General features: G+C 37.4%; 1 protein-coding gene across 12 annotated transcripts in view; it reads right to left on the reverse strand.

Annotated features, from left to right (window-relative positions):
• Positions 1–24,753, reverse strand: part of PTPRM (protein tyrosine phosphatase receptor type M) — a 470,301-nt gene that overhangs the window by 267,085 nt on the left and 178,463 nt on the right. For all 12 annotated transcript variants that reach the window (XM_071737183.1, XM_071737189.1, XM_071737191.1 and 9 more), the window contains exons 6-7: positions 16,623–16,797; positions 8,031–8,324 (exon numbers count right to left, since the gene is read on the reverse strand). In XM_071737183.1, the coding sequence (XP_071593284.1) occupies positions 8,031–8,324; positions 16,623–16,797 (469 nt within the window). The remainder of the gene's footprint in view (positions 1–8,030; positions 8,325–16,622; positions 16,798–24,753) is intronic.

Consider the following 24,753-nt stretch of genomic DNA (forward strand, 5'->3'; position numbering starts at 1 on the left):
TTTAATTCCAGACGATGAGAGAGAGCCAACCTAATGCCCTCATTCAAGAGGCTCAGGGCAGAAAAGCACAAGTCTAACATCAGATACTCCATTTGACAGCAGACTCCTGGTTAATTGGGTGCTGTGTCTTGTCTTGCATGTCTGTCATATGGGAAAATGGGATTACCATCATAAGGTGGTGATATTTAGTAGACAAATATTTCAGAAATTGGGCTTCTGCTGTCTATGGGATATCTTATTTTCCTGGCTCCTAAAGCAGATGGCTCAGAAGTTCACTCAACCATTTATTTTTAATTACAAAACCTGTTCTTCAGAGCCTAAATCCCCTTTGGTCACAGGGGTTATACAATCCTTCAGATACATGAAGTAAAAAGAGAACTGGATTGATGGGATATATGTGTGCATGTGTATGTATAATATATCTGTACACTCTCAGCCATGCATAATCAGTCATTAATTCAAAGATAAATTGAAGAAATAAACATATTTTGGCTACTTCAAATGTATAAAATATTTTTCCTTGGTTTTGGATAAGACATTCTCCATTGACTATGTCAGAGAAAAAGCCATCCTTCTCCTGTGTCACTTGCTACATTTTTTGCCAAAGGATCATCATTATTAACAAGGAAGTGAAGTTTTCCTGTAACTGGAAGGCAGTATGGCGTAACTGAAAACTGGAATAACTGACCCAAAACTTGCTAACAAAACAGGGGAAAAAACTGTTCAGCAGGAAGTATAAATTCAAGGCATCTGTGGAACTTAACAGGGAAGGCACCTTTATTTTAAATCTGCAGTAATATCATTTCTGAAAAGAGATCCGTGCATCCGTGGAATGGGTCATGTTCTATTTGTTCAGAACAACATAATACTAAGAAATGCCCTATCAATATTTGTAACAAGCATGGTTAATTTAGCACTTCTATTAAAAGTGCCCACATACCAGTCTTTTGTTTATCACCAGAACACCTCTAGCTTGCTGGGTTTCTTGCATTCCATTACAAGAAATTCTTCGTGAATCAAAGCTGGGCAAAATATTTGAATAAGTGCTTTTTGGTCTTATCCTTAGAAGTAATATGAGACAGCATCAAATCCAGAGATGGAGATGTCATAGAAGAAATCACATTATCTACAATTTCTCAAGATCATTATATTTTCTTCACATTCCCTCTATCGGCCAGATGTGAAATTAATAATTTTGCCCCTCAGGTTTGCTCTAAGATGGTGGAGGTTCATTTGTCTCAAAGAGCAGGTAATTTCTTCCTCTGCAAATGTTCTGAAATGGAAATCTAATAAAATGAAGTACTAAGTCTCCATTTATATGACTGCTTTTCACATGACCAAAGATACTCCTGCCTGGCAGTTCTTCTTCCAAACCCTCTGTTTCCACGACTACATTAATCCAGATATAATTGTCAGTAAAGAATACTATTTCTCCTCATTGTAATATGGAGCTCATCAAAACAAACCAATCTGACAGTCAGGTTTCATACTATGTGTTGTTATCACCACCAGAACATGTCCATGTTCCTAACACACTTAAGCTTCTCTGTCAGACAAGAGGCCAACAGAGCCAGATCTTTGTATCAGTCTTCCTGCCCTCTTCTACATCCCTCCCTCAGCTGGTGGCAGAGGGAAAATATTCTGTTTCTCCAACGAGACCTCTGCATGTTGTAGCTGACCTAAAAATATGTATTTAGGTATTGATGAAGACACAACACTGCCAGTAAGTTCTACATAACACCAGCTTGCTTGGTAGCTGATGTTATGAAAAATATTTATGAGAAGATTTTCTCTGCATAGAAAAGATACACATGGGATGAAAAAGCAGATATACTGATACTGTTTTGTTTTCCAAAAGAAAACTTTTTTTTCCCTATCATTGGCAAAGTAAAACTCAAACTTTTGTCTATAATACACTTTTTACTATAAAAGACACTCTTGGTCACTCTGTACCTCAGTGTTCATACAGCCTCACGCAAGGACAGGAATAGGGTGGAGATGTCATGATACATCCCAGCTTGTGAAAGCAAAGTCCAGGAGAACACAAGAGACATCATGGTGACAATTCCTCCTTCCAAAATGTGACAGAAACTCAGAATCACAGAGTGGCTGAGATAGCCTGGTCCAACCACGGCTCAATAAGGAGCGAGTAGGCTGCTCAGTACAGTCCAAGCAGCTTCTGAATATTTCTGTTGCTCTCCCCTCACCTACCAAACCATTTAATTGCAGAAGGCCACCAGGTTCATCAAGCATGACTTCCCTTCATGAATCCACACTGACTTCTTCTAATCATACTTTTGTCCTTTATGTGCCTAGAAATGGTTTCTGAGATAACAGTTCCATCACCACATGAGGCTGACTGGCCTGTACTGCCCTGAGTCCTGCAGACAGGAGTGGCATCTGTTGCAGGTGCCTTTTCTGCCATTCATGACTTTTTTGTTTGGCTTTCATGAACTCCTAGAGACGAATGTTATGAGACTATGAGGTGAAAAGGAGGAGAACTGGATTGAAAGAGACATTTTATGGGAAGAACTCTGATTATTTTGGTTTTTCACTGCTGTGTAAGACAGCGTTAGAGAAATCAGCTCCAAAAGGAAAAAACTGGGTGCCTGCTTCCAGGCCAGTCGATTCCAAGGAAGAACTTTCACATAGTAGTCACAGCTGGACATCATTTGTGTTTTCAGAAGGACCCTTTCCAAGATGCATTTTTTTTTTATTTTCTAATAAGAGGTAATTAACACCTAACAGGGAGGTATGGACATACATCCCACTAGGTATTATTTACTTGCAATTCTATTACAATCTATCAACTTATGTTCTACAAAAGCTGTGATTCACCTGTAGCACTGCAGGAAACCCAATGCTTGCTTTTACCCTTCTGAGAAAGTGGACGTTATATGGGAATGATTTGTATATCAGAAACGCATTAGGAGAAAGGATGATACAGCAGGGATTATTTATTTTCAATTTCTATTAAAACTGTAACTTGATTTTACAATGAAGCCATATAGGAAATTTAAGTTCACTGTGGACTTCCTGTTCCGATAAATCAATGATACTGAAGTTTATTACAGCTCCAGGTTTAGAATGGTGACTTTAGAATTATCCCTGAACTTTTGCAAGGAAATAAACCAGTGCAATATCTGCAAACCCTCCCCTCTTCAGGGTTCAAGTGTCTGTGATCTGAAGTCTAGTTCTGATAGAACACAGGTGCATGGCCTTGGTTCAGACTTCTGAAAAAATTGCTATATTCCAAGAAAGAGCTGTAGAAGAGAACCTGCAGTCTGACTACAAGTTGACATTTTCTTATGATTGCAAAACTAAGTGACATTATGACTTTGCTATAAGCCTGAAAACAAACAAAAAATGAACTTGTTCACAGGCAGTTCCTGAAGGTATAGCAACAAGAAGGAAGGATTTCATTTCCTAGTGACACAAAGATCCCTCCCTCTTCTCTTGAGACAAAAAGGTCTAAAGATCTAAAGAAACCTGAAAGGACAGAGAATGGCAGATGTCAGTTTGATTTTGACACCTTGGAAAATTACCCAGCTGAAGCCAAAGCAGTGAGCAAAATGAATAAACTAAAAAGAATAATCTTTAAGAATAAGGATTTAAAGCCTTCCTCTGCTCTGTCCTTCCAGATTGTAGCAAGCCTTTTGGGAGCAACAATTAGTTTTCAAGTAAACTACAGCAGTGATACAGATTCAAGAGCTCAGACATGCTGCTTTCCTCTGGACAAACTCAGATGATGGAGTAGAAAAGACAGCAAAATGAGCTATGGTAATTAAAACATTTCTGTTACCTCCATGTACAATGATTATATGAATTCTCTGCCTGGAATATCATTGGTTAGATTGACAGTGATTATTTTTGCAGATACTTCAGGGTAATAACCATGTCTTAGCACATAGAAACATAGCTTGGGCTGTTAAAAAAACCCAACAAACAATTTGGGGATAGTGCACCAAAAGCTATTTTCATGGCATTCTTGGTATTTATTTTTTTGGTCCAAGAAAGGAAAAGATGCTATTTTTCCAGAATTATTGCAAATGTCACAGTGAAAAAAGACATATGATGAGAAAAAGGCAATGATTATCCCTGGAAGGCCTTAAAATTTCCCTCCTGCTAAGACAGGAGAGAGGATTTTATTTTACTTTTTCTTCTTAAGGTAGCTGGTTTTAAGCTATATCTGTTCACCAGTAGATTCAAGGAAAATAACTGTTTAAAAATAAAGTTTCATAATAAAGGGGCCACAGAGCAAGAAAGATTTGCAGGAGCTCATTTAGCCATTCCACGTTTCCCAAGAAACTCTTTTAACTGGGGCACTGCTTCACCATCAGAGTGCATGCACACATACTGGAGCAAGTTTTGTATCATGTAATGCATGCCAAAGATAAACAATGTAGCAAAGAACTGAAATAAATAATTCTACCCATGAAATATCAATCTGGAAAAGAGAAAACAACAAAATATAGTTTACCTTATTCATCCTTCAGATCCTTCAGCATCGCTACTTAGGTTTTACTACGTACAGTTCCACTGGTTTGGGGTCAAATTTAGAGAATATTTGATTCTGGATTTTCAGGCCCTAGAGAATTCCCAGTCCAGTAGGGCTAACGGGCTCTTTATACCTATTGATTTTCAGAGCTTCAGACTTGTTAGATCAGACTCACTGTTGGTTCTGCACTTACATGCAAGGTGATTTCTTTGGTTGAAGTATTTGTGCAGCTGGTTAGCTGAGTGAGGTCCCTATAGCACTGGCTGGAATTGCAAGTCTCACACCAAGCTAACAGTCTTATTTCTCAGATAATGGTGTCTGAACTCTGAGGGACTCTGATATCCTGCTCCTAAATAACTCTAACTGTGGGTGACTGCTTTGCAATTCTTATTTGATAACTATATGAGAGTGAAAATGTGCATCAGAGTAATTTGATATATACTGTGTAACAGAAATGTTCTGTTATGTATCTTGTAATGAATTTTCTTCCTGCCTCCTCTTGCCCACCTTTTATTTTAAATGTTAGCACTCTTCCATTTAAATGGAAGCACTCACATCACATCACATGAGACAGCTGTCAGAAGTGGGAACTTTGAGCACAATAATTCATGATTCAAAATCCAGACAACTTGAGGAGGCCTTGATTTCAGGTCCTGAACTAAGAAAACTTCTTTTTTCGAAGGCTGACTCAAATGTGGTTCACAATGACCAAACCCCATTAAGGTCCTGGTTCTTGTGTTGTGTTTTTTGTTTTGTTTCTTTTGTTTCTTTCTTTCAAGCCTGAGCTCCATGTTCTAGGTTAAATCTAATCCAGATCTGGAACTAATTCCTTAGCTTTCCTGAGCATTACACTGAAAGCACACTTACATTTATATTAGATTTCATCAAAAGGATACAAAGCACTTTAGAAAGGATATAACTGCTCCACTGAGAGCGATGCAACCAAATCTGGAGAGATTTTTTTTCTCTGCATTCTAATAGATGCTTTTATTTACTAGAGTTATACATAAGACTTGTCTATTACAAACCCCTGAAATCTCATTTTACTAAAATGAAAACATATTTCAAATGCTTTGGAGAACTATTAAGATTATTGAATGTCTAGCACACTGCTTCAAGTCTCCAAGTGGTTCACTAGACCCCTAGGGAATAGGCAAGCAGCATACAATTATCACAGTAATTAAAAAGGTGCAATGACTCTTCTCTTAAAGACTCCTGTTTTATTAATTCTATGGTATGCTTTGGAGACTGACGTTACTTTATTCCTACCCAGCTTAATTATACCATCATTAGTTTATCAGCATCTCTTTTTAAGCCCTTGGGACAGTTATTAGCATGTCACTTGCTAACAGCTAACCAATAACCACTACACCTTCAAAGCAGTATCTTCTGCCATAAAAAAGCCAATTTGTAGAGACAGATTTAATACCATAATTCAATTTAAATTTTTCAGTCAGCCATCACCTCCTGCTTTTAATTTAAGAGGGTTACTGTTTAGCTTAATGAAAACAAAAATAATTCTGATGTATTACAAGACATTACCAGGTAATAAAATACTTCCAGTATTCCAGAGTTTTACGAGACTGAATTCATGTTTTAATAGTATGTGCGACTGAAAAGACCAGAAAGTATATGATGTTTCTGGATTTTTCTCTTTCTACTGGGTCCAGCAGGGATGGAACTAATTTCCTTCATAGCACCCTTCATGGTGCACTGTTTTGGATTTGTGACTAAATCAAGGCTGATAACACACTGCGCCAAGGCCCTGCTTCCCAGGAAATGGCTAACCAGCTGCCTGCTGAGGGGCAAGAGGGAATAAATTTCTTATTTTGCTTTGCTGGTGGCCACAGCTTTTCCTTCATCTATTAAACCCTCTTCAACTCAGTCCATGAGTCTTCCTGCCTTCCTGTCATTTTCTCCCTGTCATGCAGCAGAGGTGACTGAGTGAGGGGCTGTGTGGATACTTGGCTGCTGGCTGGAATCAACCCACCACACCCTCTAGCTCTCTAGTACAGACAGGTTCCCTTAGACAGCTTAATTTAAATTACCTAAGAACGTAAGCAGATGATGAAAGTATGAGAAAAACTGTTCAGATTTTAAAATATCTGAAGCACTTGTGTAGGAATTACTTATTTACCTTGTCTAGACAGAAAATTTTACATTATTATAAAAGGAACAGTGACCCCAAAATCCTACTAAAGGGAACTCTAATTCATTTTTATGCCCCACTTTTGACTAGGCTGAAGTTATCTTAGTCTAGTAAAAAAATAAAATCTTATATTTACTAAATAGCTCAATATCATAACCTAACTGTACTGTTTTCTGTTACTTGGCATTAATTACTTATTCAATACCAAGAGGAAGGAAAAATGAACCGAAAAGAATATCAAAGAGTTAGCACTTGTACAAGCTTGCATCTTCAAAATATAACGTTGGGATTCTGACAGCAACTATATTTCATTCCATGTTTGACATCACACCAATCAGCTCAGCTGAAATGCCATTTAGCCACTGACAGGTGGATAGGTGACTTTACAAAAGTAACTTTACTTTCATATGCAGTGGAAACACATCATTATTTCTGTTGAAGAATGTAACTGTTCCTGTTAAAAGGCAAAGAGCACCAACCCATACTTTAAAAAGCTAATACCATTTGCTTAGTCCCATTTCCTCTAGGTACACTTCTGCCTGTCTTTCACCAACTTTTCACCAGCAGAAAGTAGACTCAATATACTGGGAGAAAATACTAATGATGCTCTCAGTATACTCTATGATTTTCTGACTGGCTGAATCCCAAATATCAGTGCCACTCTTCCTGAAAATTACTGTACAAATTGTTAGTATAATGGGTTTATTCTGTATCTTTTTACACTCACAGGTCAGCACTTTTAATTATAAAATACAAAACAGGAACCCAGATTTCCACATCTCATGACATGCTGTCAGTCAGTCACTCAAGACACCAGTCCTCTGCCAAACATCATCTACTGATTGACACTTAACAGTGAGTACTTATGCTCTTACACAGGATCTCTTCTCACTTTATCTACAAGTTTGGTATTTGGCATTAAAAAAGGGAAACTTTATCCAAAACAAACCAAATCCTTAACAAGGTTGGGATGCTAGCCAAAAAACAAAAACAAAAAAACAAACCAAAAAATACCCCAAATGAACCTGAAACTCAAACATACACTGTCAAGAGAGGGGTGTAATGGAATGGACAGAGCTCAGTGAAATGGAGAGAGCTCAGTGCATACCTGAGAGTAAAAACTATTTATACTGCACTCTACACTGACCACTTTAAGGCCCGCACAGGCAAGATTACAGCTACAATCTACATTGGCATTGAAGGTTGGCTTCAAGGTCATTGTAGCTGGCAAACACTGATAGCTTACAGTTAAAAAAAAGAATTCAGGCTTGATTCTTGCAGCCTTATGCTTTAAGACAGATGGCAAAAACAGCCAGTGAAGTAACTTACCTTTTCAGCCCAAGAAAGATGCTTACAACTTTCTTATTTCTTTGAAGTACTCACCAGCACATTTTGTTCTTGTTTTAAGAGCTGGGCCAGGAGATCCAGTTCCTCCTTCCCCTGGTCTTGTAAGTAACACACTGATTTCATATTCTGTGTCAGGATCCAGGTGCCCAATCTTATAGCTTGTGGAGTCAACAGGTTGTATGTCATACCAGCTTCCACTTGAAGTTCGATATTCAACTTCCCTTTGGATAATGGGTCCATCCCCATTGATGGAATTGGCATTCAACTGGATCCACAAGTAAGTTGCACCAACTGAGGACAGCTGAGGTGGAGCAATGGGAACTGGTGGCTCTGAAGCACAGGAAGTTACAAAAAACAGCAATTAGCAAACTGGCACTTTGTCTGCTTTTGAAACATCCAATAATCTGTGGGTATTGTACTGTATCAGAGCTGAAGATTGTAGAAAAATATGGATGTGATTAAATCATCACTACAGAGTCATTTATTTCCAATAACTTGAAATAGAGTCTTTTGCTTATCTATTTGGAGCTTTTAACAGGAAGCTTTTGTTTTATACCATGTAACTTCAAACTGGATGCAACTATAATCCTATTCACTAGCCATTACATGGCAACTTTTACCTTCAAATTTAAAAAGAAATACAATCTTAGCTTTTCTTATAAAAATCCTTATTCTTATAAATCCTACTTAAAACTAACATTTTTAAGCTAAAATTGCTATTGCAGTCTACCTTTTGGACATAGCCAGAACTGTGATTCCTGCATGCAAACAAAATAAATTTTTTATTCTCTATTTCTCATAGACTGTACTACGCAGGCTTCAGATTTTCAGACTTTTGTGTAAGTAGAATAAATATGGTATTTTTTTTTTCAAGTCCTATAACCTGGTTAAACAGAAAGAGTTTCTAAATGAGACATAGGGGAGTTCTGGAGTCTTTACTATGACTCTGACTCTATTTCATGTAATGGCTTATTTTCTCTAACTACCACACAGAAGCAGTACCCAATCTCACAGAACAAGCATGTGTGTGATCTCCTGATAGCTTGTATTCTAAAGCTTTTAAAAGTGAGGAAAATTTTAAAACCCCACTTATTTATTGCCTGATGGATACTTCATTTTAAATTAAACTGCAGAAACGATTTGTAGACATCATCTCTTTTTAAAGGTAAATAGCAAATTTATTTTTCCCTATTGATTAACCAGGAAATTACTCTGCTGTTTCATGCATCACATCTGCATAAAATTCACCTTCTCCTTGGTTCAAGATATTCATGTAGAATGAAACCAGGCTGCTGTAATAAGGCACTGTTTGATTCAATATTCTTAACATATCTATCAGCAAACACTGCCACCTTCTTAAGGCTACACAGAATACTTAATGAACGTAGAACATCTGTCTTTGCTAAGCTGTAGATTCAGATTTATCCTCTTCTGCAAACCATTTCCCAACATGCTGAGATACAGGTAGTCAAACAGAAAGCTGAATTTATATATTTAGACACTTTCTCAAGGACTTCAAAGTCAGAGTTAAAGCAAATAACATAAAAGAATGAAGCCCGAGGGAGAGAGAAACTCTGGAAATAAGCATTACTATTTCCTGTGAAACATCAAAACTGCTATTTCAACAAACATGCAATTATCCTATGTTATTCTACCTTTTTAATTTACAGAAGGGGTACGCAATCCACAGAGCACTAACTGCACTGAAAATTAGCTGTGCCTCAGACACAAAATATTTCTAGTTAGCAATGTGCAGCTACAGATTGGCTTCAGCCTGTGCAGTCTGTTGGTAATGGCTGAAATCTGACATCACCAACCAGCAAACAATGTCATCAGCATGATATATTTTCATCTTAACGAAACTAATTGATTACTATAATGAAAACCATGATACAGTGGGCAGCAATCCAGAATGTCTCCAGAGATGTCTATTAATTATTGCTAATTGGTATAGACATAAAAACAGCTTAATACACTATGGTAGATTACAGTACATAAAGAGAATACTACTGTTTACATTTTCAAATCACTAGGGAAAACACTGGTTTATGCCAGCAGCAATATATGGCAAGCTGATGTCATCTTTTGGTTAGAAACATACTGCAGTTTTATTGAAATCATTGTTCCTTAAGTATATAAACTATGGCTTCATAGAGCGATAGCATGTCTGGAAACAGTTCTGGCTTGACTCAAAATGATTTAGCATCAATTTAAATCATTAGGCTGTTTTGTGAACCAAGACATGAAATGGAACTTTTATAGAGCATCCTAAGGCATTTACTTAGCCATGCTGAAAGAACAGTTAATTACTTTCAAGTTTCAAATGCTCCTAAAGGCTGTTGAAGTGCCATTCAAAATGCAAACTCAGGAGTTAGGTCACTAAGGTTAGTGGTTACACCAATTCATTTTAAGTATTACAAGTACATGAAATAGACAGTATTTTATTGTCTTTTCATCCCTTGGGGCATATTTTTTCATTCCTTTGTGACCAAAGTGCAAAAGGTTAATGCAAGCTCCATGAATTCAGCAAAGCCTGCATATACTGCAGTTTAATGCTCCTAACATAGTTTAACACTAAAAGTAGTCTTCTTAGCAGAGATGGAGGTTACATAAAATGAGCCTTTCATTAAAAACATGATGCTCATTATTAAGTGACTGGTTAAATAGACAAGACCCAGAGTCAAGCAGATGCTTTAATACAAACGGTGAACTACCAAATATAATGAGCTGATTTCACGACTAAAATATAAAAGCTGCTCTTGTGACTTATTCATTTATTCATTCTTTAGGCAGAATGATTTAATTTGTTTAGAATACTGAGGAGTTTGAATCAATCAGGTAGGCACCAGACTGCAGCACCACTGTCTTTTACTAAAAGCAGTTTTACTGGTGGCACTAGGGCAGTCTCAAATAAATATTGTGCCAACTATTTTCCAAGTAATACCTTTATGAAAATGGTACAACAGAACTGTGATTTTACATCTGTGTACATTCAGGGAAGGAATTTCAACTGATTGCAGAAGCAAGTTTGTAGCAGTGGCTATTTAGTATGACAGTTTAGCTTAAAGAGGAATTCTTCCTCATAGTTCTCTCCTGAAACAGAAGTAAACAAAGCTATTAAGTACTGCGAAACCCTTTGAAGACAGGCTTTTAAAATAGAATAATAACTCAAAAAAAGTAGGTTATTTTTAACCATAATTTCAAATTTCATGCTTTTTAGACTTAGGACAGACAGGTGATCTTTTCTTGAATTCTGTGACAAATAGCAATCAATGGTCATAATCCCTTATGTAAAGAAAATAGTGTCCACCTTACAAAGCCAGAGGTCTGCAGATGACAAGAATCTTTAGGCAGATGCTGTAAAGTCAGTCTACATAAATTAATCATTTGCAGCAAATATGAGGAAAAAAAAAGCCTTCATGATAGGTAGCAGCCCTCATTCAGAGGATGAAAGCAAATTTAACTGTACATCCATATAAACTACTTCTTCATATGCACTTCTATATTAATTTGAAACATACTTGAAACCAAATCCTCTATTCACAGTGCTTTGTGCTTTAAATTACATAGAATTTCCAACCATCTTTTGCAAGATCCTAAGATCCGTGGTTTTCAATTCTCTTAACATTTTAATAAGGGAGGGAAAAGGAATGACTCATAGATTCCAGTGGAGATAATGTAAATCTCTGAGATTTATGTGAGTTACAGTACACACAAAAATATACATTTATTTTCTATGGCTCAGAATAACAAACCTGAAAAATTGAAAGATCTACTTCAATAGTGACAGAATGGAGCCATGATACCTTTGCAGGAGAAATGGGAGGAAACATTTAACCTGCAAGCTAATTTTTAAAAAAATTGAACAATAACTGTTCAAAGACAATAGAATATTCCCACATTATGCTGTTCAGCATTTCATGAATAGATGAAGTGATAAAAATAAGGTACCAACTGCATCTGGTGCTCTGTCCATGTTACTAACTAATAAAAAAACCAAAGCCTTATAACTTTATAGTCCTGAAATCAACTAAAGAGCTTTGAGAATTTTTTCCTTCCATTTTCCTATTTTATTTTTTAATAAAGATATATGACCGTGCTCCCCTTTGGGCATGCAAATTATTCCATCCCTTAAAAGAAAAAAAAAAAAAAGAAAAGAAAAAAAAAAAGCGACATTTTGCGGCATTTAATTGTGAATGAAAGGCAACAAATACCCCCATTGATAACAAAAGGCTATGGGAAGGTTGCTAAGATGGCTGAACTCTTTCAACTGTTTTGGCTGGAGGTTTTCCCAAAACCACCAGGTTGAGGCACATATCCACACTGGAAAGTACCAGCCTGGAGTCAGTTTGCCAAAATAGCAGCGTAGGAAAGCAAGGTTTCATGACAGAATTTTTCAGACAACCATAAAAAAAAGTCCTGACATCATCACTGTTTGTAAAAAGGGTACAGAAAAACTGATGGATCCAATATGAAAGGGTAATTGGCAGGGAGGGAAAAGAGACTTTAGGCACCTGAGTACACTAAACATTGGAGAACAACTGAGACAACAGAAAAGTAATCATAACTATTTTCTTATTGTGTCTTGATCTCAAAATTCTTCTGCTATGCTTCTGTCCTCCAGAATAAATTCTTGAAGTGGTTTGGTTCTGTTCCTGATGTTAAATCTTCCATTTTGAACGACGCAGACATTTAAGCTGCCAGCATTGCAGATGGTTACCTTCTACACCCTTGCTTAAAAACCTAACTCCTTGTAACCAGTTTGACACCTTGGTTTACCTTGTTTGAACTCAATAAGCAGTCTGAACTCTGTAATAATCTGACGTCTGCTCAGACAGGCTCATTCTGTTCTCCTACATCTAATCTGTGTTGGATCTGCCCACTATTAGAAAAATTCAACCTAGGGACTCTATGTAGAAGCCTAATTTACTTCACCAAATACATTTAATCAATTCCACCCCGCTATTTTCCTTTTGCTCAATGTTTGATTACTTTTATGTCACCTATTAGATACAAACTGCTGTTTTTTACAATAAGTGGGTGATCTGACAAGGCCAATTTCATGTCCCCCATTAGATAAAGTGACATTTCAATCCGATTCTCTGACAAACTTAGATGAGGATACTGTGCAGTCTGAGTACACACAATGACAAGTCACTTGTCTTTTCAGCCTTTCCTATCTGAACAAACACTCGGGTAAATTGAAAACCTCCCCTTCAGGATTTATTTAAATACAGCAATCAATACTTTATTTCAGCACCCTCTAAAAGGCATGTAAGATAACATAAACAAATTTTCAAAGAAACCCCCTTTTTATTTTTCCTTCTTGTTTAAGACCAGAAGAATTGTTCACTGACAGGCTTTTTGCTCATTAACCAGACAATATTCGTGTTTACCATTCTTTAATAAGATAAAATGGGATTAACTGACAGCACTTTAATTGCCTCTCTCCCCATACAGATTAAACCTTGTTACAAACATATCCACTCAGGTTAAAAAAAACATAAAAAAGAAATACCAAAGCAAACAAACCAAACCAAACCAAACCAAAAAAAAACAAAACAAAACAAAAAAAAAAAAAAAAAAAAACAAAACCCAAAGCAAACAAACCCCTCACCCCCAAAAAAAGAAAAAAACCCAAAACAAACAAAAGAAACACTGAAAAAAAAACAAAACAAGAAAACAACCCCACAACATTTTGCAGTTTTTTCTTATCTCTCACATTCAGGATTTGATTCTTTTGTGATTTCAGGTTTGGTTTGCAACACCTGACAATCGTGGCCTTTCTGCTGATTTCCAAAGTTGTGGTACCTGATCTCCAGTGCCACAAAATGTCATGCCACAGCAGCACTACAAACCTTATAGAGGTTTACATAAGAAAGTAACAAGAATCTACTTAGACTTAAGTTCCTATTTAGTGAAACTGTATCTAGAATGATGCAGAATTAGTGTAGTATGGAGTTGTAACCCACTTGACTGTGCCAATGTCCCTACTTAAAAGCCAATATATTTTGAAAAGATCTTAATGGATTTATGGATTTGCAACTTGAGTTACAAGTTCAGTAAGCTGAACGAAACAAAAAACAATAAATGAAGAAGTAAATCAGTGAAGAACAGATTCTCTTAAATTTATAAATGTTAGCTTTGACTCTCCTGTCATCCTAGCAGTGCAATTCTAGGGAAATTCCTCTTAAATCTGCTTAGTTACACCAGTGTAAATGAGAAAAGAATTAAACTCATTGTTTCCAGCAAAGAGTGAGGAGTAATTATCCCACTGTTTCTACACATACTATTATTAACCCATGAGTAATTCCCAAGTATACTGAGCATTACAAGCAAAATGGGCAAATGTACATTTTAAAATTATTTCTCGATAAGAAAGATACAGCTGCACTGAAATCAATCCATTATTTTTGAATTCTGCTAACTAACATTGCAGAAAAGCTTCTGAAAATACTAGGAAATACAATTTCTTAATTATACACACTCAGTAAGACAGCATATTTACTAATTAGCCCTTAATGCTGCTATTTCAGTATAGTCACCTAAGGTTTTACAGTATAATGTTTAAAATGGGTCTTTTTAGGTCAGGAGGAGTGACCTGCAGGTGATCTCATAAAAGCTCCAATACAGGCAATGGGGATTACTGTAATTACTTTGCCATTCCACAAGTAGTTAATGGGATTACACCCGAAGGCTATCCACTTGTTCACTGTGCCCCGTGCAAATTTTCTGAAAGAATCTGGGTAAGCACAAATGCTTTAATGATATGCTTCCTAATTTCATCCACTGCAACATAAAAGGAGCACTAATAAATCAAAGCATCCTAAATAAAAGAAAAAAAAAAAACCCCAAAACAACTTAACTCCTTCAGCTTTCTGTACCTCATGTCACTGATGCAATCAATCTTCCATCTGCCTGCTTCAGGCACTCTCCATTCTTTCTCATTTCCACTGATGTTAGGTCTGAGAGAAGCTTCATCATTCCTGTTGGGGTTCATACTCCACCCCTTCTTGCTCTCTTTGCTGACTTCCATATTTCCTTTTTTGGCCACTCCTTATATTTCCTTTTCAAGCTATCTTTCCTTGGACTGAAATAACCTTCCCCCCCTCCATCATGTCTTGTAATTATATTCTCATCTCCCTTTCTCTGTTTCTTCCTTCATCTGCCCACTCAAATAGCTCATTTAAGCTTCTACAGTAATAATTGTTTTGTCATGTTATCTTCATACACAGATTATGTGCAATCTCCTTGTCTTGTCCTGCTTCTCTTCATTGTCTCTAAAACATATCTACTAAAGCTATATCCTCACTTTTGGGAAATGTTTCCTTCTTCTTTACTGTTCTCTTGCATCTTCTACTGGTGACCTATTATTCCCCAGTCTGATCCATATGCCAATTTTCTTCCTCTCCAATCAACCCCTGCTCATCTCACAAACACCTTGCTAACCATATCAACTTTCCATTATTCCACTCCTCATTTTCTTTTTAAATACCCCCCTCAATTGTTATTTAATTAAAAAAACTCATGCTTATCTACAAACTAATTGCTTCAATTATTATTTGTTATTGTGTTATACACCCCTCAATTGTTATTTAATTCAAAAAACTCATCCTTATCTACAAACTAATTGCTAATTTTCCTGTCTGTGTTCTAAATGTAAACTCTATTGTTCTCACTCTGCCTCATCTGTGATACTGTGAATGTTATACTCAAAAGAAAAAAAGTCTAATACAACAAAGGATACTGTTTCTAAAACCAGAGGATGCAAGTGTGTTCATCCTAATTCCCAGAGGAAAATTCAACAGCTGTGGTGGTTTTAGTTATAGGGCCCTCGTTTGCTACTTGACAACTTAGATCTACTTCTTTTCAGAAAGAAAAGAACAAGAGCCTTTATCCTTCACTTCTCTCCTTGTTAGTTACATGCAGAATGGACCAGAGGGGAAGATACAAAACACAATAATGCAGCTCCACAGCTTAGGTTCTACAGAACATGTTTTTTCCCTAAAAGAGCAAAATAAAATTTTGTTCCTCCAAAGTACTAGCATAAATGCAATGGCAATCACCATACAATTTAAATGTAATGAATGCTTAAAAATTGTTTTAGCACAGTTTTCTCTAATAAGGATGGACATACCGACATACCTGTGTTCCTTGTATTTACTTTGAAGTCTTTCCTGCTGGTTTTAAAAACATCCCTCCACACACTAGAATATGTGCATTTTTTGTTTCTTTTAATGTGAATATTTCATAATTTCCAATAAATGTATTTTTAGAATAAAGTCTCCGTAAAGGAGGTAAAAAGCCAGTATTATGGTCATACCTTAAAAAAACAGCTTGTAAATACCCTCTTAAAGATATGTAGTCCTAACCAGTGCATCTTGTGGAATTATTTAAAGCAACAATCAACAAGTAACTAGTTAATTAGCCCTGCCTTCTTCTATCACTCCATTGTTCCAGCTGGATAGACTCTTAAGATGTACATAAGCAGAGTCTATTTATTGAACCTCTTATCAACTTTAACAGGCTATGGGTGACATTCTTATTGAATTAGGACATTCTTATTGACTGCAGGTCCTTATTCCATACACTGAGCATGCAAATACTTATTTTTTAATTGTGAAATACCTTTGACTATCAGTTTGGCATAGTTTGATACACCAACTCCTCCTTCTGTCCGGATCATGCAGCGATAGTTGCCAGCATCCCGCTTGGTGGCATTCACCACATTAAAAAGAGCTACAAATCGGCGGAAGTTCAACACTTTTATGTCCTTCAGAGGTGCATCCCTTACATAAACACCCTAGGCAAAAGAACAAAGATAAAGAATATTGTTAGTCACATTTAAAAGGATACAGAAAACTGATTTTATTTCCCTCGAGTCCCCCAAGAGGGGAGGCAAGATAAAAGCAGCATTCTGTGTGTTACTTTTACAGATGTTTACACTGCGTGAGACTTTATTGCCCTCCTATGTGAGTTAAACCATTCATCATCAGTGGTTGACCACTCTTCTGAAACAGCTGCTTTCAACTTTTTATAGATTAACTAATAGAAAGACTTAAGAGAAGTGTAACATTTACTTGGTTGGCTTGCATTATACAAATATTAAAAGCTATTTTTTTAAAGAAACATGAATCCACTTTTTCTTCCCCACTCTATCTGCTACTTGGCACGTGCATCTTGTGCAGCCTGAATGAAAGTGGTAGTAGAGGGTTCTCACGTAGCAGCAACTAAACACTGGGTTATTAGTGACACAGGGGGATGAGACCTGGAACAGATTTACCAGGTGCATGACCTTTGAGGCTGATGCTGTTTCCATCTCTCACTTGCTCAACATGCTGATGGGAACTGGGCAGTTTCCACCTCAATGAAGTGTTTCGCCCTCAACTCACAGAAAATGAGCTATGTAACAGCTGAGGAGCACAAGGCCCAAAGTCCCATGTTACTGGCCTGCTCTCTCATGTGATCCAGTGCATGGTCGGAGGAGGGAAAAAAGGGAGGGTAGCAGACAGAAGAGCAAAGAGATAATGTCTTGCCACATCTTACACAGATGGCAGAGAAACTTGGCTCTCAGATCCTCATCTGAACTCGTGCTCTCCCTGCCCATGAAATACAATACATGCACTATGAACACCTAAAAACCCCCAGAAAATGTAAAATCATTGAATTACTAGAGCTGGCTGAAAAAAACACACATAAAACCTAATGGCAACATTTATTCAAACAAGCAAACAAGACAGATGCACTTTTTACAAAAAGATAGGCACTTCAACAAACCGAAGGCTACAGCCATTATCAAAACATGAGAAGAAACAAGAACCCCAACAAGCACCCCAAAAAAGACACTCTCTTCAGGAAGGCATATTCACTGTCTGATGATATGTAATGATATCACTCATTTTTAGTAGGGTTTTTCTGACATCAGGAAATTCTAGAAAGGAAAGTTTCCTGCACTATTGAGCTTCTATAAACCATCATCACAGATGGTGATGTCTGTTTTTCTGATCTAGAGTTTGTAGTTTGTCCAGCAGAATTTAAGACCTATATAGGAAACACTGACCTTGTTTTATTATGGTTTTTACTTGCCAATAATTGAAAGTACCTTAAAATACCACATATAACCGGAGAGTTTCAAATACCAGCCACATGAAATTAAACTCATTCATAAATCATAAAACCGAGTCAAAGTTAATCATGCCATTAATGCCAAAGAAGCAGCCTAATTAACAGTAAATCCTCACTCCCATTCACAGTAAGGCAGAGTTATTTCTCCTTCAAAAATAAACATGGATAATGCTCAGCTTATTTAAAGAAAAAAATGTTTGTATGATACCCAAAGAAGAATGTATTCTCATGCCTTAAAAATTACGCAGCCTTAAATTGTTACTTGAGAATGACTTCAGATAATTGTCAGCTCCTTAAAATTCCTAGAATTCTGAGCTACTACTGATAAACTCGCTTCTCTGGCGTTGGCATGGCAGCTACCAAAAACAAAACTTGGAAACAAACATTTCAAGCTATTAAGCCAAACCTACTATACTTACTGCTTTTGCCACTGTAATATCCTGGCAGCAAGAATGGCTGCAGCTGGCATGAAGAGTGAGTTAATTATAACTTTGGAGAGTGAATATTTGAAGAATGAATAAGAGCAACATTATTTTTTTACCTAGGACAATAACTGATTAATTCTAATTATGAGAGCTGCCGACCAGTCACAAATCACATGGTTTTAAAGTGTGTTTCTGCAGCTTTCTAACTCTTTAAGCACTCTGTGCATAGCCAAGTCATGCGCTTACATTACATCCACCCACACTAGTTTTTCCTTTTTTCTAGTTGCAACATCAGGAAGCTTTACGCAGGCTATTTCATCCTGCCAAGAAATAGGGTAAGTTATTCTATAGGGAACAGAATACTGCCACACACTGATTAATTCTAGTATCTAAACTAGCTCAGCTCATTTGGAGTGGGAACAAGCCGCTCTCACTCCAGCCTGCACAGTACTCCCACCCTTCCACATGGGGTACCTGAATCCAGAATTAACCAGGACCCTCATGAGTTCTAACAAAACTGTAGCCATGCAAATATTTCTTGCTGTTCCCACCCAACCAAAAGCTACAGAATGCTGTTAAAGGGAGAAAAAGGTGCAAAGAAAGAACTAGGCCATGCCACGAGGCAGTAAAATTTCTGCCTTAATCCGCAGCCCATGAAGAGAGGAGGCCATGGAAAGTTATGATGCACACGCAGACCCTGCTGGCCCTACACAGAAGAATTGTTTTCTACCACACCAGCCCCCTCAGGACTCTCAGTGCCCATAGAAATCCTGAACAACAGACACCCTGGGCTGTCACAGAAACTGCCAGCAGTTCACAGAGAGAACTGCACAAATACCTGGTCCTACAGGACCTATGTTTCCTCCTCTTCTGTGCATACGTAGAATGAAAATTGTAACTGATCAATTCATGGCAGTGTTTATTATTTAACAGGGTCCCACAATCTTTTTCACATCCTGCTTATTCTCAATCACACTAATCTTGCCAGATTTCAAACGTCTTAACTGTTGCTCTACAAAAAGAAATCTTAGTTTGATCAAATAACCAAACGTATAGCCATGTAAACACGTTACCCATTAACTTGTCAATAATTCAGGCTGAAAAAGAGAAGAAGAAGTACATTTCAGACACACACATAATTTTGCTCAAATGAACAAGCAATGAGCCTTGGATTTAAAGAGGATTTGAGCTATTTTTGACCAATCAAGATGTGAAATAGGTTATTAACAGTGGTTTCAAAATTCATAAGGCAGCTCCATGATAAAAAGTCTTAATTATTATAAGACACCTATAAAATATATGAGATTATTTTTAATAAAGATTATCTTGACTGACTTCTCTTACATATTATGAACTTAGAGAGGCAAAGTGTGGAGTGTCTGATTATTTTTTAGAAATTAAATAGTCCCACAGCAATCACTGGCATAGCATTTCTTACTAGAACTCAAAGGGAAAAAAAAAAAAAACAAAACAAGCCCACAGACTTATTTTCTTCAGTCTCTTTGAGAAAAATATTTTCAAGATAGACATAGTGCCTGGAACAGACAATGACTAAGATACATAATTGCTTTACTTTCCACAAGAAAAATACAGCTCAAGAGAGCAAGTCTTCCCTCTCTTCTGGGACAACAGCAAATGAGTAGGAGAGCTGCTTAATTGATTTAAGGCTGGGCATAAAGGAATGGTAATGAAACTAATGAATAAGAAGCATAAGAAAAGTTCCATCCACAGGCATTGAAGAAGAGAGTTAATTAAAAAAAAAAAAAAAGAAAAGAAAAAAAAGAAAAAAAAAGAAAAAAAAGAAAAAAAAAGAAAAAAAAGAAAAAAAAAAAGAAAAAAAAAAGAAAAGAAAAAAAAGAAAAAAAAGAAAAAACAGAAAAAAAAGAAAAAAAAAAGAAAAAAAAGAAAAAAAGAAAAGAAAAAGAAAAAAAAAAGAAAAAAAAAGAAAAAGAAGAAAAAAAAAGGCTGCACAGTAACAAAAACTTAAGAGTAGCTTTCAAAGGGCAGACTTCGGCCTGTTCAGGGTGTTCAGGGCACTGGTTGAGAGAGTGCCTTGGGGAAAGCTGGGGCATTGTTCAAGAAGGAAATCTCAAAAGCACAGGAACAGGCTGTCCCCATGTGCTGTAAGACAAAGTGGCAGGGAAGATGACTGGCCTGGCTGAACAAGGAGCTCGTACTGTGGATTAGGAAAAAAGGAAGAGTTTATCTCCTCAGGAAGAAGGGGAAAGCATCTCAGGATGAGTACAGAGATCCAGTTAGGTCATACAGACAATAAACTAGGAAAGCAAAAGCCCAGCTCAGTCTGGCTGCTGCCATAAAGGACAATTAAAAAAAGTTTTTACATATACATCAGAAACAAAAAGAGAGCCAGGAAGAATCTCTACCTTTTCTTGGATGCAGAGGAAAAAATTATAACCATGGACAAGGAAAAGGCTGAAATACTTAATGCCTTCTTTTCCTCAGTCTGCATTAGTCAGACCAGACCATCCACTCCCAGCATATGGCCCCCTGAGCTGGAAGATGGGAACAGAGAGCAGCACAATCCTCCATAATCCAGGAGGAAGCAGTTAACAACCTGATACGGCACCTGAACATCCACAATTCCATGAGGTTGGATGGGATTCACCCAAGAGTATTGAGGAAGCTGGCACAGGAGCTCAGCAAGCCTCTACCAATCATCTACCAACAGTCTCAGTTAATAGGGGAGGTCCCAGATCATCAGAGGCTTGCCAACATGATGTCCATCTACAAGAAGGGCCAGAAGGAGGATCTGGGAAACTATAAGGCTGCCAGCATGACCCCAGTGCCTGGAAAAAAAACGGAGTGTTTCATATTGAGTGCAAACACCTGGCAATGGCAGGACAGCCAGGGGATCAGGCCCAGCCAGCATAGGTTCAGGAAAGGCAGGTCCTGCCTGAGCAACCTGGTCTCATTCTGTGGCCACATGACCCACCTAGTGGACAAGGGGAAGGACTTTGTCCACCTGGACTTTAGTAAAGCCTTTGACATTGTCACCCACAGCATTCTCCTAGAGAAGCTGGTGCTTATGGCATAGACATGTGTAGTCCTCATTGGATTAGAAACTGGCCATTTGGCAGGGCCCAGAGAGCTGTGGTCAATGGAGTTAAATCCAGTTGGCAATCGGTCACCTATGGTGTTCCCCAGGGCTCAGTTTTGGGGCTGGTCCTGTTCAATATCTTCATTAATGAACTATATCAGGGGACCGAGGGCTTCCTCAGTAAGTTTGCAGATGACACCAAGCTGGGTGGAAGTGTTGATTTGCTGGAGGTTAGGAAGGCTCTGCAGAGGGAGCCAGATAGGTTGGACCAATGTTCCAAGGTCAATCGTATGAGGTTGAAAAGGACAAGTGCTGGGTCACAACATCTCCATGCAGTGCTACAGGCTTGGGGAGGAGTGGCTGGAAAGCTGCCAAACAGAAAAGGACCTGGGGTTGCTGGTTGATACCCAGATGAATACGAGCCTGCAGTGTGCCCAGGTGGCCAAGAAGGCCAATGGCATCCTGGCTTCCATCAGGAACAGTGTGGCCAGCAGGAGAAGGGAAGTGATCCTGCCTCTGTACTTGGCATTGGTGAGGCTGCACCCCAAGTGCTGTGTTCACCTCTGAGCTCCTCACTACAAGACAGACATTGAGCTGCTGGAATGAGTTCAGAGAAGGGGAACCAAACTGGTGAAGGGTCTGGAGAACAAGCCTGATGAGGAGAGGCTCAGGGAACTGGGAATGTTTAGTTTGGAGGAAGCTGAGGGGAGTGTTGGTCTCTTTTCTCAGGTGAAAAATGATAGAACTAGAGAAAATAGCCTGAAATTGCACCAGGAAAGGTTTAGACTAGATCCAAGAAAGAAATTCTTTATTGAGAGAATAGTTAAGCATTGGAATGGTCTGCCAAGGAAGGTGGTGGAATCACCATTCCTGGAAATTTTTAAAAGATGTGCAGATGAGGCACTTTGAGACATGCTCTAGAGGGTGATACTGATACATATCTTGATACATATCTTTTATTTGGGGGAGATGTTGACAGTTAGATGTGATGATCTTAGAGGTCTTTCCCAACTGTAATGATTCTGTTGACTCTGTGTGAAAAAAAATCAACCAAAAAACCTCCAAACAGCCCACACCCACAACCTCTCCCAGACACTTATTTCAGTAACTGATAAAGGTCAGAAGGCTATTTATAGCCTGAAAAAAAATGCTATTTATAATTTGATGTAAGAATACAGAATGGCTTATGTTTAAAACTGTATCCACATGCCCAGGTTCACTCCCTTTGTTTGGGATTGACATTTTTTTCTCTCTGAGCTGCTTCACAGCATCTTCAGAAAGGTGCACAGATGTGACAGTTTTCATTTTAACAGGTATTTAACAGGTTAATTACACAAAATTCGGAGAAGAATGTCAATAATATTTTCTTCTATATTTAACAGGCTCCTTTAAACGCATTGTATGATAAATGACAAGCTCTCTGTGCCTACTGTAAACATCTATTTCATTCAGGATGCTAGAAATAACTTACTTGTATCAAATGAAGATTCATTTACAAAACATATTTGTACATCCTGGTACAACTTTTTTACAAAGAATTATTTTTAGAAGCATTCATAACAGTAAGCTTTTAGCAATCACTAAAGCAACATTCTCAAATCCCACAAATAAAAAAGATCACTTACAATCTACTGCTTTACTAATTATAGTAATTAAACCCAAATCTCAGTTATTCTAAGATAGAGTTGGAAATGTACTGATATTATGTGGAAGCCTGCGCCTTCACAAATATATCATATCGTATTGAAAAATAAACACAAAAAAGAGGTCTCTAATTTTCTAATCCAATTCCAGAATACAGTACAAAATCAATATTTTACATGGCCATATTGGGGTAATTTATATTAAAACCTATTAAAACAGGTTGTCAGACCAACTCTGCATTATCTTGCTCTTTTACTGGTGGGGTTTATTTGTTTGAAATACTGTTCAAAGATAAAGATGGGGTTTTTTGTTTGGTGGGTTTTTTGGTTTTTTTTTACTGTAGCCTTGCTTTTCCAAGTGAAAGATTGAGGCTTTACTACAGATTAAGCTTGCTGCCTCTTTCTGCCTCTGGGACTTGGAGAACTGTGTGAACAGGATGCTTCCTTCTTTGGGAAGAGGAAACTCCCGTAATCATTTAATGCTAGACCTGCTTGGACTACAAAGGCCACATCCCCAGGGCAGTGCTATTTAACCTTCTTAGAGGAGAAGAATTTTGACCAGAAAACAAAGACTGCGAGACACTCAGATCCCAAAATGAAAATCACAGGTTCCACTTGCTGCTGAGCAACCCGTGCATTTTCAAATACTCAGAGAAAGCTTTTAAAAAAAGAAATACACTTAGTCAAAAATGCTATTTAAGCTGACTAATGAAAATATACAACTGTTAAGTCACTTGTAAGAATAAATTTTCTGTTAAACAATGTGTTATTTAATATAAAGGGATATTTAAAAAAAATAATCTTAATTTAACCTCAGGATATACAGCTTGAAAATCCATACTCCCAGTACCAGCATATTAAATGCATACAGAGACAGCTTAAAGCACTTTAAAATGCACATTATTTTTCATTTTAGGCAAGCTAGAATGAAAAGAAATAGGTTGATGGTTATTTAAATTAGACTTACAGTCTCTTTCAGTCAATGAACTAACTCTAAGTCTTCTAAATGAACAGCAATTTAGCAGCAACAAGACATATATTAAACCTTTCAGAAATACTTTTAACAAAAATGCAGCAGTAATTCAAAGGGATTGAAGTTCTGGGATGTTATATCCAGCACTACTGCTGCATTAATCACTCTCAAGGCATGTTTCAACAATTTTCTCAGAAGAGACTTATAAGGAAACATTGGACAGCCACCCTCTGTCCATACAGGTAGATTCAGCAGCTTTTCACATATTTAATAGAAGAAAGGGTTTGCATTATCCCACCTTCAAATATGCACGTTTATAAAATTGTGATTAGAGTCATACCAGTGGGATCTCAACAGCAGCAGCGCCAAAAGTAATTTTGTTTAAAATATGTGCAAAATCTAAATCAAGTAGTAATTAATACCTCAACAAAATTGCTTCGCAGAATTCATATCATTCCTATAATTAAGACAGTTGGCTTTACCTCTGAATTTCTAGGGCTGCTTTCATAACCAAGACAACTGTTTGTCAGTCTAG

This window comes from Heliangelus exortis, chromosome 2 (assembly GCF_036169615.1).
Source record: "Heliangelus exortis chromosome 2, bHelExo1.hap1, whole genome shotgun sequence".
Lineage (NCBI taxonomy): Eukaryota > Metazoa > Chordata > Aves > Apodiformes > Trochilidae > Heliangelus > Heliangelus exortis.